This window comes from Rutilus rutilus (assembly GCF_951802725.1).
Source record: "Rutilus rutilus genome assembly, chromosome: 12".
Classification (NCBI taxonomy): domain Eukaryota; kingdom Metazoa; phylum Chordata; class Actinopteri; order Cypriniformes; family Leuciscidae; genus Rutilus; species Rutilus rutilus.
Window position 1 is genome coordinate 30,445,392 of NC_140217.1, and position 15,168 is coordinate 30,460,559.

The 15,168-nt window shown below is 37.9% G+C and overlaps 1 protein-coding gene across 2 annotated transcripts; it reads right to left on the minus strand.

The window, feature by feature from the left end:
• Positions 1-683: 683 nt before the first annotated feature.
• Positions 684-13,706, minus strand: os9 (OS9 endoplasmic reticulum lectin). Of its 2 annotated transcripts, XM_084424876.1 has the most exons (15): positions 13,512-13,706; positions 12,587-12,763; positions 12,267-12,330; positions 11,986-12,062; positions 11,614-11,712; positions 10,597-10,798; positions 8,266-8,427; positions 6,728-6,840; positions 6,139-6,181; positions 5,914-6,005; positions 5,437-5,673; positions 5,110-5,344; positions 3,909-4,118; positions 2,948-3,057; positions 684-1,110 (listed from the first exon to the last, which is right to left on the minus strand). In XM_084424876.1, the coding sequence occupies exons 1-15, from the start codon at positions 13,659-13,661 to the stop codon at positions 973-975; spliced, it is 2,109 nt and encodes a 702-aa protein (XP_084281002.1). In that variant the 5' UTR covers positions 13,662-13,706; the 3' UTR covers positions 684-972. The 2 variants fall into 2 exon arrangements, with proteins under 2 accessions (XP_084281002.1, XP_084281003.1); XM_084424877.1 differs by lacking the exon at positions 3,909-4,118 and having other exon boundaries at positions 13,512-13,704.
• Positions 13,707-15,168: the final 1,462 nt, after the last annotated feature.

Sequence of the window (15,168 nt, forward strand, 5' to 3'; positions counted from 1 at the left end):
TGAATTGCTTACAGCAGCTTTACCCACTCTCATTCCCTCACAAAAAGTGTGCTTACGTTAGAAATTAGAAATGGAAAGTATGTCTTATTAACAAACGAATCAAGTGCTGTAGCAACATTATTTAAAATCGACCAAACTATGATGATCATTCGAATCATTTACAACAAAAAGAGCCCTTATCTGCAGGGGACATGGAAGCAGTGGTTAAATGCATTAGATTCCCAATGTTTGGCAAAAGTTTTTGTTCAATTTCTAAATTAAGTCATTAACATTATCCTTCGTAAGACAAATACTTTGAAGGCTGGTTGTACAAATAGACTTGTCAAAAACATGAATTAAGACAAAACTGAAGCTGTATACTGAATATTTTGCTTAGTGCATGGCAAGGATTTGTCGAAGAAGCTGTAGGTGTTTTCTAAAAAGTCCAATGTACATATTAATAATAATAATTGAAGCAGTTATTGTCAATGTCCTGCCATTACGGTGACTCTGCATCAAGATCCTACTGCACATATCAATCATCAACAGCATTTTAACAGCACTGTCCAGTGATGAGAATGTGTATGTCCAAACTGCCTTTTCAAAATAAACTTTGACATGCATACTAACTGATGTTTTGTTTCCATGTGAGAGAGAAGGTAGGTCTGTTTCACAGACTGTCACACACAGACATAAAGCGCAACACAACTGAAACATGAAGTATATTTGTATATTTAAAAAAAAAAAAAAATCCCAAACTGAAAACAGGCAAGATACAGTATAAACAACTTACAGATGCTCATACAGGATTAACAGAATTCACGGCCGTGGACTGAACCCTTTACAGGGCTCACATGACTTAAACAGTCTGAGAGAGGAGTTTGGTTGCCATACACACTGTAAAGTGACAACCAGGTGGCTTAGAGTTCAGAGTTCAGAGAATGCTGGCTGCCCTTCTTCGAGTTAAAAGTGCTTGAGAGAAGAGGAAAAGGCTCAAAAGTCTGTTTCATCAGAATCACTGTTTCCTGTGGACTGGCTCTCATCCTGTTTTTCTCCCCAGACAAATTTGTAGTTATTCTCCAACTCTTGCTGTCTCTTCTGCTCTTTATACACTTCCTCTGTACCTCCAGTCTGCAAACAAAGAGAGTGAACATCAATTTATTTACCTGTTGAACCAGTGTCAGAAACAAGGCATGAAAAGGCCTTTTTTCATAACTTGCACTGAAATGTGTAAGGGGCATTTATATTTAAGTGGTCACATCAACATTTTTTAATTATTTCAACTAATAATAATAATAACAACAATGTTTTTTTGCATCAAAAACAGTCATAATGTAGTTGCCACCCTCTTCTGCCTGTTATATTTTTTGCCGATTTGCCTTTAAGTTTGCCTCTAATGGCCGCCTTCTAATATTTATTGTACTTGCGAACTATGGGTTTGCTGTTGAGTCCAATATAACTTGTTAAACTTATTAAACTTATGCTCTGTTAGAAGGGGCGTGTCTGCTGTGAGACTTCGAAGTAAACGGCCAATGCTACGATGAAATAAGTATTACACGTGGAACTCTTTAGAAATCTTTTACTACATTTTTACCATTACAGCTGTCGAGATTAACTAAACGTGAAAAGTGATGATTATAGCATTATATTTAGATCAACTCCCGTCACATAAAAGTTTTCTGCGATAAGCATCGAGCAGATGTTAGACATATCTGTTGAGCACATGAATGCACCTTAAAGGGATAGTTCACCCAAAAATGAAAATTCTGTCATCATTTACTCACCCTCAAGTTGTTCCAAACCTGTATGAGTTTCTTTGTTCTGCTGAACACAAAGGAAGATATTTGGAAGAATGTTTGTGACCAAACAGATCTCGGTCCCCTTTGACTACCATAGTATATTTTTTTCCTACTATGGAAGTCAATGGGGACCGAGATCTGTTGATTACAAACATTCTTCCAAATATCTTCCTTTGTGTTCAGCAGAACAAAGAAACTCATACAGGTTTGGAACAACTTGAGGGTGAGTAAATGATGACAGAATTTTCATTTTTGGGTGAACTATCCCTTTAACGAATGCTTAAAAATCCTTACAGATTGGCACCTCCAGCGATTATAAAGGGAGCGTTCTTTGATCACTTTCTATACATAATTAAATCAATTTAAATACATTTTCATACTAAGGGAAACAATGTGAAAATGACCATTTAGTCACTGGCTTAAATTACTGACGCATAAACAGCAGTAAAAGAATAGAGAGACAAATAACATCTGACTGTACATTAATCATTACATATCAGAAATCACAGATCACAGATTAGGCATTTTAACATGGTTAATTACATGTGTCATTACTGTCAGCTCCATATCTTACAGTAAAAGTTTTACAGAATGTCTGCGCCGAAATTGCGACTGATTTACCAAAGAAACCACAGTGAAACGTACCGAACAAACAAATAATGCTCTACTGAGACATTCACATAGTTGAAAATAAATAACCACTTTCCTAGAATTAGGATCCTTTGGAAGGTAATGCTATTTTTAGTCATGAAAATTTAAATTTAAATTTTGATTTTGTACCTCTCTTCTCTTCCTTCTCAGGATGTTTTAATGACCAAAATTTAATTTCTCAATTCATGACCCCTTTAATATTGGGATTCTCCAGACAATACTTGGAGCTGCAGGTGCTACACACAGCTAGGAACAGCACAATGTTCAACCAACTTTACCACATTTTCTTCTTAGTTGTTAAGGTGTGGTCACACTACTGTGATATTCAGTCATTTAAATAGGAATCTGCACAGTCATGTGTTTTGTGTGAGGGTGAAAAAAATAACTTCTGTGCGAGCTGTGCGTCATGCATCGCTGTACTATTGACCTTTTGTCTTCTTTAACTTGTGACTAGATAGAGAACTTACAGGTGTTGCTTTTTACATGCTGCCTGTATAGTAGTGTGTGCAGATTCATACCAGAAGGTTGATGAGAAGCTCTCTAAATGATTTTGTATCCTCTTCAGTGAGCCACTGATCTCCCGCTTCCTCTGCTGTCTTACGGGTCAAAATCTTCACCTCAATCTTTCCTGAAAAACAGGCCCAAAATCCTTAGTCATTATCGACATACGTTAATCTAAACAAATATACTGTTATACACAAACAGAAACAAAATAAGTATTTTTCATTCCCATGCGCACACAGTTGATAGAGGAAAAAAGTAGTGATAGAAATGATGCATGCAGAGAAGGTGATGAAGGCTGTGGGATGTGGGAAGGACAAATGAAGCACTGTCATATTCCTAAATCTTCACATTCTATCAGGCTGAACTTCTTCTCCAAACCCAGGAAAGTGGAGCAACAGCCTATACTGACAAAAGTGAGTGTACACTAACTTTTCACACACCTATCAATTTTTTTTTTTCAAGCCATTTTTAAGGCAGAAAAAGACCACCATGAATTTCTCTGCACCCACGCAAAAGCCAACATCAAGGGAAAAACTAAATCATTGGCATCTATGAAAATCATGAAGTTTAGAAGTGCCTTAATCTTGAATAGTGGAATAGAGTCAAAGAGAAGACAATCAGACAAAAGTTACTGAAAATGTATCTCTTCCGTGAACACAATCTGTAACTGCATCCTGCTGAGAAAAAGAAAATTCTTCGTCCCTGTTCTAGTTTGTACTATTCTAAACGATGTCTGAAACTTTGTATTACTAGTACTTCTCATGTTAATTGCCTCTAAGGTGAATCGCATCTTGTATTCCTCATTTTTAAGTCGCTTTGCTAAATCAATAAATGTAAATGTACTCAAAGCAAAGACCAGGCAGAAGAATAGTTCAAGATTTCAGAATGAAAAATAAAGTCTTTGCTCCACTCACACAGACACACACAGGGAAATAAGAATACTTTAGATGTGTGTGTTAGTGTGTTCCGGCCTACCTTCGGCCTTGATGCCGGCTCTCTCTAGCTGCTCTTTGACCACTTCCTGAATCTGCTGCCACTGGGGGTCGCCCTCGCCCAGTTCCTTCACCTTCACACCCCCCTCATCATCATCGTTGCCCCCGGTAACCGCTCCTGCAGCCACACCTCCGCCCACCTTATACTTAGTCACCCTGACTTTTACCTGCTCACCACTGCTGCCCGCTTGGGCTTGGGTGATGAGAGACAGAGGGAAGGGGAGGTTACCGCAGACACAGCGGAAAATTCCCCCTCCCCATTTCACGCATTATAGTCTCTCTCTAACAACATCAATGGCTAAGTCAAAGTTGCACAAAAGCATGAAACGGTGTAGTATTAGTGTTAGTGGTGACAATGATTTGATCATGAATATCAAGTATACAGTGGCCCCAAAAAGTATTTGGAGCATCGTTTGTTGAGAATAAGTTAACAGAACGCTACCGTTCAAAGGGTTGGGTTGTCAAAAGTGACAGTAAAAACATGTTACCAAAGATTTCTTTTTCAAATAATTTCTACTCAAAGAATCCTAAAAATATGATCATGGTTTTCACAAAAATATTAAGCAGCACAACTGTTTTTGCATTGATAATGATAAGAAATGTTTCTTAAGCACCAAATCAGCATATTAGAATGATTTCTGCAGGATCATGCGACACTGAAGACTGAAGTAATGATGATGAACATTCAGCTTTGTATACGATAATAAATTACTTTTTAAAACTGATCAAAATAGAAAAATATTTCACAAAATTACGGTTTTACAGTATTTTAGATACGATCATCAAGGCTGCATTTATTTATGTTGATAAGATACTTCTTTCAAAAACAAAGAATTTCTTACTGACCCTAACATTTTGAACAGTGGTATATCATTAAACATTAAAATAAAAATATTTTCATTGAATAACTTGTCCTTGGGAGCAGCAAAAAGGTTAAGCAGTTAAATTAAAAGTGAAGCGAAAAGGTCTAGCATCATTTGTTTGGTTTGGAGCCAGTGTATAATGCATTTATGCATCATGCACACATTTACAGATATTATACTATAGTATAATATGCTCATAAGCAGGTTATATGAATGCCTTGGGTCCAAAGGTGAAAGTTACAAGCAATGTGAATGAGCCATCCATTCTACCATCTGTTCATTCATGCACCAGTTCACTCAGCATCCATTCTTTATATTTACCTGGCGTTTTGGGAAGCAGGTTTGGGCTGCCAGGAGAAGGGCCTCCTTCTGTCTTTTGCGACGAGTGTGTGCTTTTATGCATTTCTGTATTTTTTTCTGTTTCTGGTTCACTCTCATGTTCGGTCTTGTCTTCAAGACGGTCCAGAAGTTTCCCCAGTGTGTTTTCTAGAGTTTGCGTAGCTTGAGAGCGATCAAACTCACCCTTAAGACCTTCATTCTCTAACTCCTGCTGAGCCTAGGAGATAAGAAAGTTAAAAACAGCGTATATTCACTGCCAAATCTTTTGGCTGATTTGTGCACACAGGCTATAACAGTAATGATTCATACTTCCTCTATGATGTTGTCGAACTCCTTCTGCATCTCTTCTTTTATCTCTTCTATCTTGGAGGAGGGAACGGACAAATCTGCCATCTCATCCTCAAACTCCTGCAGCAATCTTTCATCCTCATCCCCTTCATCTACCTCCACCTCCTGTTCTGATGTCCTCTCTTTTTTTACTTCCTCCTCCGTTTCTCTCTTCTGAGATGACTGCTGGCTCTCTTTTTCCAGTTCGGCTTTCTTGTTCTGAACATAGAGCGCAAAAATGAATGGTCGACTGATGTGTTTTTTAGTGGGTGAGTAGCTTTTAACTTAACACAGTGTCTTAGAAACACGTTGTGGCAGGAAATTTGAAAAAACAATTAAATGCCATAAGCAGGCTTTTTCACAATTTCTGCCAAACAAGAGCCGTTATTGGGCAATACTCGCCAAATGGTAGATACTGGCAGAAAGTCTGTGACGGTGTCCCGATTAAAAAATACTCACCTTCTGGTTGCTTTCTCTGAGGTGTTGTACAAACTTCATGAGGTCTGCAGGGTCTGTTATGATTTTAAAATTAAACTTTTCCTCCCCAAATACTGAACAAAAAGAGAAAGATGACCACAGAGAAAGTGAGGAAGGTGCATAGTTTTGATTGATGCTATAAAAAAAAAATGTCTCAACACAAATTACTAAAACCAGGTCTATTTAAACTTTGAATAATTGTCTTACAGTCATTTTCATGTAATTGGCTGTCCTGAGGCTCCTGAGGGGTCTGCAAAACAGTTGTAAAACATGATAATGATCAGTGCCCCCTTAAAAGGTTCATTAAAAGCAACAGAAAGTGTATAAGTTTCACAACAGGGTCGAGTATATGTATCGGATGTTGGCCAGTAAGAGCTGTGTGTGTAAACCTCGCTTCAAGAGGCGCGCTAGCGACTGTCGCCAGAGGCTGGGGTCTTTAGTGTCCTTGTTAACGTGCCCACCTTCCACACCGGAGACCACGGTTTGAATCCCGCCCGGAGCGGGTCAAGTAGGACCGGTTACATTTGGTGCCGTGACCCGGATGGGAGTGAGTGTTTAAGGGGGTGAGTGTAACGTAGGCCAGTAAGAGCTGTGTGTGTAAACCTCACTCCCCTGGTCTCAAGAGGCACGCTAGCAACTGACACCAGTGACTGATGCTGGAGGCTGCAGTCTTTAGCATCCTTGTTAGCGCACCCGCCTCCCACGCTGGAGAATCCAGTTCGAATCCCGCTTGGAGCAGGTCGAGTAGGACCAGTTACATATATCGAGTGAAGAGGTGCTTTAAACGAGGCTGTACCTCTGAGTCAGGTGGTGTGCTTGATTCTGTGCTTGCTGGTTTGGTCACTCCCTCCCAGAAGTCCTTGTCCTCCGGCTCTTCACTCACGGAGTCCACTTCAGCTACTTCGGCCTCTGTTAACACACAAACATGCACACAGATGTCATTCTGTTTGAATGCTGCACAGAAACTGCTAATAATAAGAAAAGTAGAAAGCTAAAAAAAAAAGAGAAAGGAAGTAAAACCAAGACCGAAATAGACAACAAACTACATATACATAAACGCACAAACAAGCATACATCGGCTATGTTTTATTAAAACATGAGGATTTGAAAATGAACATTGTAATAGGCCACGTACACACTGTAAAGTTTCAGGAGTGACAACCGCATTTAAATGTGAATCCCCTATAAAAACATGGTAACCAGTTCTGTCTTGCACTATTTTTGTCAAAAGTCATTTTACAGCGACCAAAGACTATGTTCTGCAATTTGAACTAAACCACCATTTACAGAGGCGTCCTGTTTTGTTTCTGTTTGTAAGGCTGTAAGAATGCGGTTGTCACTCCCTTAAATTACTGAATGGGATTAAGCACTAAATGGGAACTGACAACCAAATTGAACTGCAGTGTATATGTGGTCTATCAGAAGAGAATAAGGGATGAGCATTTTGAGCAATTTTGTAGTTAGGATGTCAAATACTGTAACGTGGTGGTTCTCAAATAGTTTTGCTTCAGGAACCAGATGTTACATCGGTCCACAGCTGGTATTGCATACCAGGAAACCATGGATTCCATCCATGCATGTTATCATATTTTTATTGTTTCACATGTTCTTATTATGTAGGGCTATGTTCAGACTGCAGGCAAATTCTTTCCCCCAAATCAGATATTTTCAGGCATACTGTCCACACTATCAATTGCAAGTGATCAAATAAGATTTGTGTGTCCAGACATAACCAATGTATCTGCATGGGTTTGCTTTGGTAACGACGTAGGCTTACCCGCGTTTTTGACGAGGATTTTAAAACGGAGTGCAAAACTCTTCTGTCGCACAAGAAAAACTCAGCGATGGAGGAGACTGGTATATATTGATGTTCTGTGCTGCAGTCACAGCTTGCTTCGCTGTGCAGCGAGGGATGCGGCGTTTCCATCACCGGTTTTGACATTATCATTGTGTGTCGCGTTAAGAGTGACACAAAAGACTATTTAATTTCTTTGTTTATAGTTTAATACCATGCCAGCTCACTTCCAAATGTGGTTTGAATCAGATTTTAAAATAATCTGATTTCATGTGCTTTTTGTGTGTGTTTTTGTTTGCTGTCCAGATTTTTAAAAACCCATTTGGATAAAAAAAACCTATCTGGATATGCAAAACATTTTTAGCTGATTTTTGCTGCCAGTCTGAACATTGCCTAGAATACTGAAAAGCACATGGCATCAAGTCTCACCACCTCACTGTCATTTTCACACAGTGCCACCCAACGCATTCATTTGCAACTGTATGATTTATAAAACTGATCTAAGTCAAATTAGCCCAAATCATTGTTAGGATGCTAACCTTTGGTTTCTGACACTGAAACTGGAGGCTCATCTGAATGGACTACAGGGACCTCATCTGTTTTGTCATCCTGCAATCCGTTGTTCTTGTCATCCTTGGACAGAATTTCATCCAAGTTCTTGAGCTCCTCCGAGATCTGCTCCACTTTACGTTTAGTGTCAGCTAAGTACAGAAAATGAGGAAGAGAGAGTGATACAAAGAGAGATGTCTATGTGCTAAAAAATAATGCATCAATTAGAGAACAGAGAATGATCAAATACAGGCTAATTGCATCTCTGGAGATCTCATCTAACATGACACCACTTGTGCACCAGGGACTTTTTCCATGAATGGTGTAATGGGTGATAATAAAAATTCAAGTACAACTCCTTATGTCTGATTAAGCTTCTAAATAATTCTCTATACCTGAATGCTTTCCATGTTAGCAAGTCTAAGTCAATTGGCACAATGATCTTCTACAGCAATATGAAATGGTGAATCTGGCAACGGTTATAGAAGTTACAGAAGACTGGGCTTTACCTGCTCTCATAGCAATTAATATCTTGTTATTGTAACCATGTAGGCCCCCTCGGTGTAATTAACAAATGATAAGATATAGGTCATCTCTCCTAGGTAAAAAAAAAAAAACGGTGTGCTGGATCTGGGTTGAAGGATATATCTTAAAAATATCTATCTCAGTATGCTTTATTCTTCTGCTGATTCACATTTTAAAGTTTATTTCAATATTTAAAGTTTTTTTTGTTCCAACAATTACGAAACAATAAAAGTATTCAAATAGATTAAAAATGCTAGCCTAGAAATCTAGACGCACCCTAGCGGCAGCAAATTTTATTTTGCAGTCAGGGTCGTCTAGCAACTCTACGTTGGCTTGCGAGCTGGAAAAAACAAACTCTAGTCAGGCCAATCACATCTTGTATAGAATCGGTGGGCGGGCTTAACATAATGACGACAGAGTTGTGACGGTTCCGCGCAAATTCCCTGCTACTTGAAAACAAAGAATGGCTGTTGCTGCTGGCGAACAGCGGTCTTTCGAATCGGCTTTGGCCGCGACTCTGGAAGACTTGGAGTTAAGCTTTTCTTTGAGAAAAGAACAAAGAACGGCACTGAAGTCATTCTTAAAAAAGGAAGACGTGTTCGGAGTTTTGCCGACCGGATACAGCAAAAGTTTAATCTATCAACTAGCTCCGCTGGTGGGAAAACGCTCTGGTTGGTTGTAGCGCTATCCTATTGCGTGCAGAGGGAATTTGAAAGACAACCGTTTATCCCGCCCCTCGGATTGAGCCCTGCCAATGGTGAGTTCCCAGACCCAACATCTTAATGTATAAAGATGCAAGAAGCGCACACACACACACACACACACACACACACATATACATTTAGGGTCACAGTTTTCGGTTCTGTACGGTTCTTGTTGTTATTTTTTTCTTTTAATCTTTAACACTCCAAAAATTTACTTCAGCATATGATATATAGCTTAATTATCTAATTATTAATTGATTTATTTCATAAATGGGGCGTGTTTGCAAAACGCAGCTTCTCATTTCCCATTTCGAAGTAACATAGTGAGTGAGCGGTCACCGTGAGGAAACTTTCAGTGGCCCTGGAGGTCCATCCATCTGGAGAGCTACGTGGGCTGTGTCGGACAGTTCTTTGTCAATTTCTCCTCGTGTCTCGTCATCATAGGCGTAATTTGCGGGTGGGACATGTACTATGGCAAGCCGTTTTAACATTTAACAGCTAGACTGGATATGTGTTGCAGATATCTGTAATTCAGTTTTGCCTAGTCAAAAAGAACATTTCAGATATCCGCAACTACATTCTTCCTATCCATAATTGTCATTTCAGATATCCACAAAGACATTCTTCCTATGACAAATGACATCACTTTTGCCATTCATTTGTATTCAGTTTGACATACAACACAGAAATGCTGCACAGTTATACTACGTGAAAAGACTCAAGGCCCAGAGAGAAGGAAATGAATAGTGGAATTTTTTTTTTTTTTTTGAAACAAAAAGTATTCTCGTCGCTTTATAAACTTAAGATTGAGCCACTGTAGTCACTTGGACTATATTAACGATGTCTTTAATACATTTTCTGGGCCAGCAAGTTATAATGCCTTAGGAAGCCTATGGAGGAGTGATCCAGCTCTCAGATTTAAATAAAAAATATCTTAATTTGTGTTCCGAAGATGAACAAAGGTCTTACGTTAATTTTGTACCGCCAGCAAAATCATTTCAAACATATCCATATTTGATATATTGCCCAATATGACTACCTTGGCCCTGATGGAGGTAAAAAAAACAAAAAAACTGAACTTCTCGTACTTACAGACTTGAGCCTTGACATAGTCCATATACTGCTGGGGACTGAGAGCGGGTTGGCACACAATGCCTTGTGGCTTGGTAGTGGAAGGTGGCTGAAGGAGGGGGTGCTGGCAGGTACGAGAGGTGTGTACTGTCAAGACGTAGCGGCAGGACTGAGGTTCATCTACCCGTGCAATATAGTCACTCGAGCCCTCCTCACACACAAACTGTTTAAAAAGAACAAAGAAAACATTTAGATTAACATTTTCATTAGAAATGGAATTTTCATTGCCCATAAAACAATAGCATCAATTTTAGCACATTTATATAGTCTTTTTAACATTTAATAAAAAAAAAACGTTGGCCCTCTTTAACAGCTTCCACTCCACTGGGAAGGCTTTCCAATAGATGTTGGGACATATTGCTCCCATTCATATGCACAATGCAACTGTATGTTGTTGTACACTACTGTTCAAAGTTTGAGGTCTGTAAAAAAAATTATGTTTTTAAAAAAGAAGTCTTTTATGCTCTTCAAATTACAGAAAATAAATCAGTAATGTTGTGAATTATTATTACACTTTAAAAATAACTTTTCAGCATCATTACTCAAGTCTTCAGTGTCACACGATCCTTCAGAAATCATGCTAATATGCAGATTTGGTGCTTAAGTAACATTTCTTATTATTATCAATGTTAAAACGAGTTTTGCTGCTTAATATATTTGTGAAAATCTTGATAAAAAATAAATAAAATTAAAAAAAGGATTCTTTGAAATAGATTTTTTTTGTAACAATGTAAAAGTATTTGCTGTCTTTTTTGGTCAATTTAATGCACTGAATAAAAGTTATTTTACACACCTTAAACAATGTATACTTTAGTATTAAGATTAGTCTTAATTGAAATAAAGGAGACTAGACAAAACAGTTAATTAGCATCCACATTTGTATTGTGTTTTCAGATTGACTTCAATAGTACATTTTCTTGATAAAATGTTCTGGCCTGGAAATAAGCGGTGGCACTTTGTAAGTGTGTGCAATCTTACTCTGACTTCCGTCTCTCTGGGATTGCCATTCAAGTCACATTTAGAGCCATTGACATATGACTGACTATGATACCTCTTCAGTTTATGCTGCTTAGATGCCTAAAAAAAGAAAACATAGCAGCAAATCTAAATAATAATAAAAAAAGATAGATATATAAAATCTCAAGTACATAAATATATAGACAATAACTACAAAGATGGCAGCATGCAAATAGTGCATTTTCGTTAGTTTATAATATTGCAAATATTAATTATCAGCTATAAATTAAAAATAATTACTGGTAGTACCAGAATTCCTAATTGCTCCATTTTCAGAAACTTTCAAAAGATGAATTACATATAACATTTAAGCACATTAGCCTTTGGCCTTACCTTTGCAGTTTCATTGGTCCAGTCGAACTCTGAATCATAATATCCCAAAAAGAGCACATCTCCCTTGATCTCTGAATCTATAAATCACAGAAATGGAACATATATTGAAAATTAGTCAGCCTAAAATTACTCTGTCCAAACCCTAAATCCCTTCTTTTCCCAGATTAAAAATAACAAGGCTCTACCAGGCAGTACACCTATGCAATTCAACTCAATTAGACATTGCAAAACATAATTTAGACATAATTTTTAACAAAGATACATGACAAGATTTAACATACCTTCTAAGTGGTATTGCCTGATGTGCTGGCCATAGCAGAACTCATAAGTCCACCAGTCTTTGGTCTATAAAAAGAACAAAATAAATAAGTTTCAAGTCACAGTGACATGTACTGTAGTTTGCATTGATTGCAAATTATGTAAAAAAGTCGATAGCAAATGGCAATCATTTATTCATTATTTACACAAATATGGACACTCAAATGGTGCTTTTTTCTAAATAACTATTTGTGATAGTCAGTGATATGTAGATCAGTGTCAGACTGTGTATATTCAGCGTGTTAGTCACTGTGACATAGAATTGAAGGCAGGCCATGTCCACCTTAATCAGGCATGGTGCAGTTTGCATGGGCTTGAGGAGGTCAGGGACTCCAGGGCCACTGTAACCCTGCATGTCAGGCTCTGATACCGGGTCCTGATGGAAACGCACTGCCTGAGCTGGCAAACGACACTCATACAGCTGCTTGTACTTGTTAGAGACCAACATCACATCTTCCATCTAAAAACAGGAACAGAAAGAAGATGACAGAGACAGAGAAATTTTATTAGAAATGGAGAACCAGGGAGAGGCGGCAACATAGTTTACACTACATTTCTACCATCTTGTTTTTCACCGAAATTCATAGTTATAATTAAGCAAAATCTATAGCACGGGTTTTCACTATTTTAAAATGCAACAGACCCTCAGATATGATCATCCTCATGGGAGGGTTGACAATCAAAACATTGACAGTTTACTGTATATAGACCCAATTGATACTGTGAAAAATAAATATTATAAACGTCTATTACTTAGAAAACAGTTATTTTTTATTAAGTTACATTATTACGTTTTTCTACTCATTATAGTACTGTTATATTTAATATTTATTTTCATATATTTTTTGATTATTTATTTATTTTCATCTTATTGTTATTACTATTCTGTAAACATTTACACAGACCCCCTATCACTTCCTAATGGCCCCCTCGGGGTCCCGGACTCTAGTGTGAAAACCCCCTGATCTACCTCATACCTGTGGAGGCACAGTCTAACAACCTCATGTCACATAACGTCAGCTAACTTAATTCCCCACTCGTTCCTAAACCAGCTTTACTATTCTGTATTGGACGAGTAGACACTTAGTAGGAAACCGTATCACGTAGGCAAGCATTGGCTTTAATGTCTGATTCGTCAAGCTGTGTATAAAGATAACTGTCTGTAGCAAACAAACAGCTAGCTGCATCTCTGGCCAAAACAATCTTACCTGTCCCATAATAACAGGATCGGGCAGAATCTGTATTCCATATTTCATTTCATTTAATTCTTCTAAATTCAAAAAAGCAAAAACGGACAGTAGACATGTTAAGAAAAAAACATATAATCCTCTTAACCACTTAATCAAGGAGGAAGCCATAGTTCTCTCATATCGCAAACTAGCGTTGTCAAATGATTTGTTATTTGGTGCATGTCAATATGTGCCAAGCAACGTGGATTGGACAACGTTGTTGAAAGCTGAAACATGATTGGTTATTACCAACGACAGTCATGTTTAGAACGTGTATTCATTGGATCACGTGCGGCAATAGACACCCACCAGCCACGAAATTGACTTCTATTGGACCCGCAGAGTTCATGTAAATTAATGTAATGTTAAGCTTTGGACTCATGGGGTCGCTGTGAGATCTCTTCACAGATCTCCGTTTACCTGTGGTTGATGACTAAGATCATCTGTATCTTGGCTACTAATCGGTTCCTAATCTATATTGTGGTTTCCTCATTAGAAAAAAGTTGCATCCTGTTTTGTTTGCTGAACCACCTGACATTCATGAATTCTCTAGCACAATTTCATACAATGATGCATCTACATTATTTTCTTCGTTCCTGATTTACTGGCTTGGTTTTTTTATTTCTCTTTTTACTGGCTGTTGCTTATATGATAATTTTAAAACTTGCAACAGTGTTAGAATAAATCATACATTTTAGTCAGATTTATTAAGAATGTCTTGATTAACAAAGCTAACAAAGATCTCTTGAAATGCATTCTCGAAAGTGTAGGCCAGGAATTATAGTTTTACAAATATATATATATATATATATATATATATAACAGTATTCCATAAATAAGTGCATAAATAAAACATCGTAATATCAAAAGCAGTCTGGGGGGAATAAGCTACACATGGCTACTGACAACATTTGATGAAGTTATAGGGCAGTGGATGTTCTTGTTTGACTGCCTTGGTTTGAAATAAATGTATTATGGTAGGCTATTTCAGACTGTCTTGATAGGCATGTGAACATTTTGACATGGATTCCTGTTGGGTCATTCGTCCAGCCAGGAGTTTCCCCTGCCTTCAGCTCAAGACAAGGCTCCAGCTAGCCTGACGTCGTCATACTCAGATTCTAGTCAGAATTTCCCGACTTCCCGACCTAAAATTTTTGTGGGCGGGGCTAAGTTCGGCTGGCATCCAGGCTAGGCTCCAGCATCACTGCAACCCTAAATAGATAAGTGGGAAAGGATTTTTACATTGCTGGTGTCATGTGACCAGATTTCTTTTTTTTTTTTTCATGTGCCTCTGAGAGATGATGTCAGTCCATTAAGGATGCATTATCTATGATCATATAAATTACACAATCATAATCCATGTAAACATTCATATCAGTGGTCAAATTTGTGACCAGTGCACTAAGAACCCTATTTTGCATAAGCCTAACTGATTGTAGGCTACCACATTGCACAATAAAGGTTCCAAATTATTATTATTTTTTTTATGCAACGATGCCATATAAGAACCATTTCTGGTTCCCAAATGAACCTTTCAGTGGACATTTCTTAAAAGATCTTTTTCTTAGACAGTAGAACATTTTACAAATCTAAAGAACCTTTTTCCGCTATAAAGAACCTTTCTGTGGAATGGAAA

Coding starts and splice junctions, on each gene's coding strand:
- os9 (XM_084424876.1), bottom strand. CDS start 13,661: ATGGCTTCCTCCTTGATTAAGTGGTTAAGAGGATTATATGTTTTTTTC. Junction 6,182..6,727: donor GCACACCACCTGACTCAGAG/GTACAGCCTCGT, acceptor ACTGTTTTGCAG/ACCCCTCAGGAGCCTCAGGA. Junction 3,058..3,908: donor AGCCGGCATCAAGGCCGAAG/GTAGGCCGGAAC, acceptor CCTGTTTTTCAG/GAAAGATTGAGGTGAAGATT.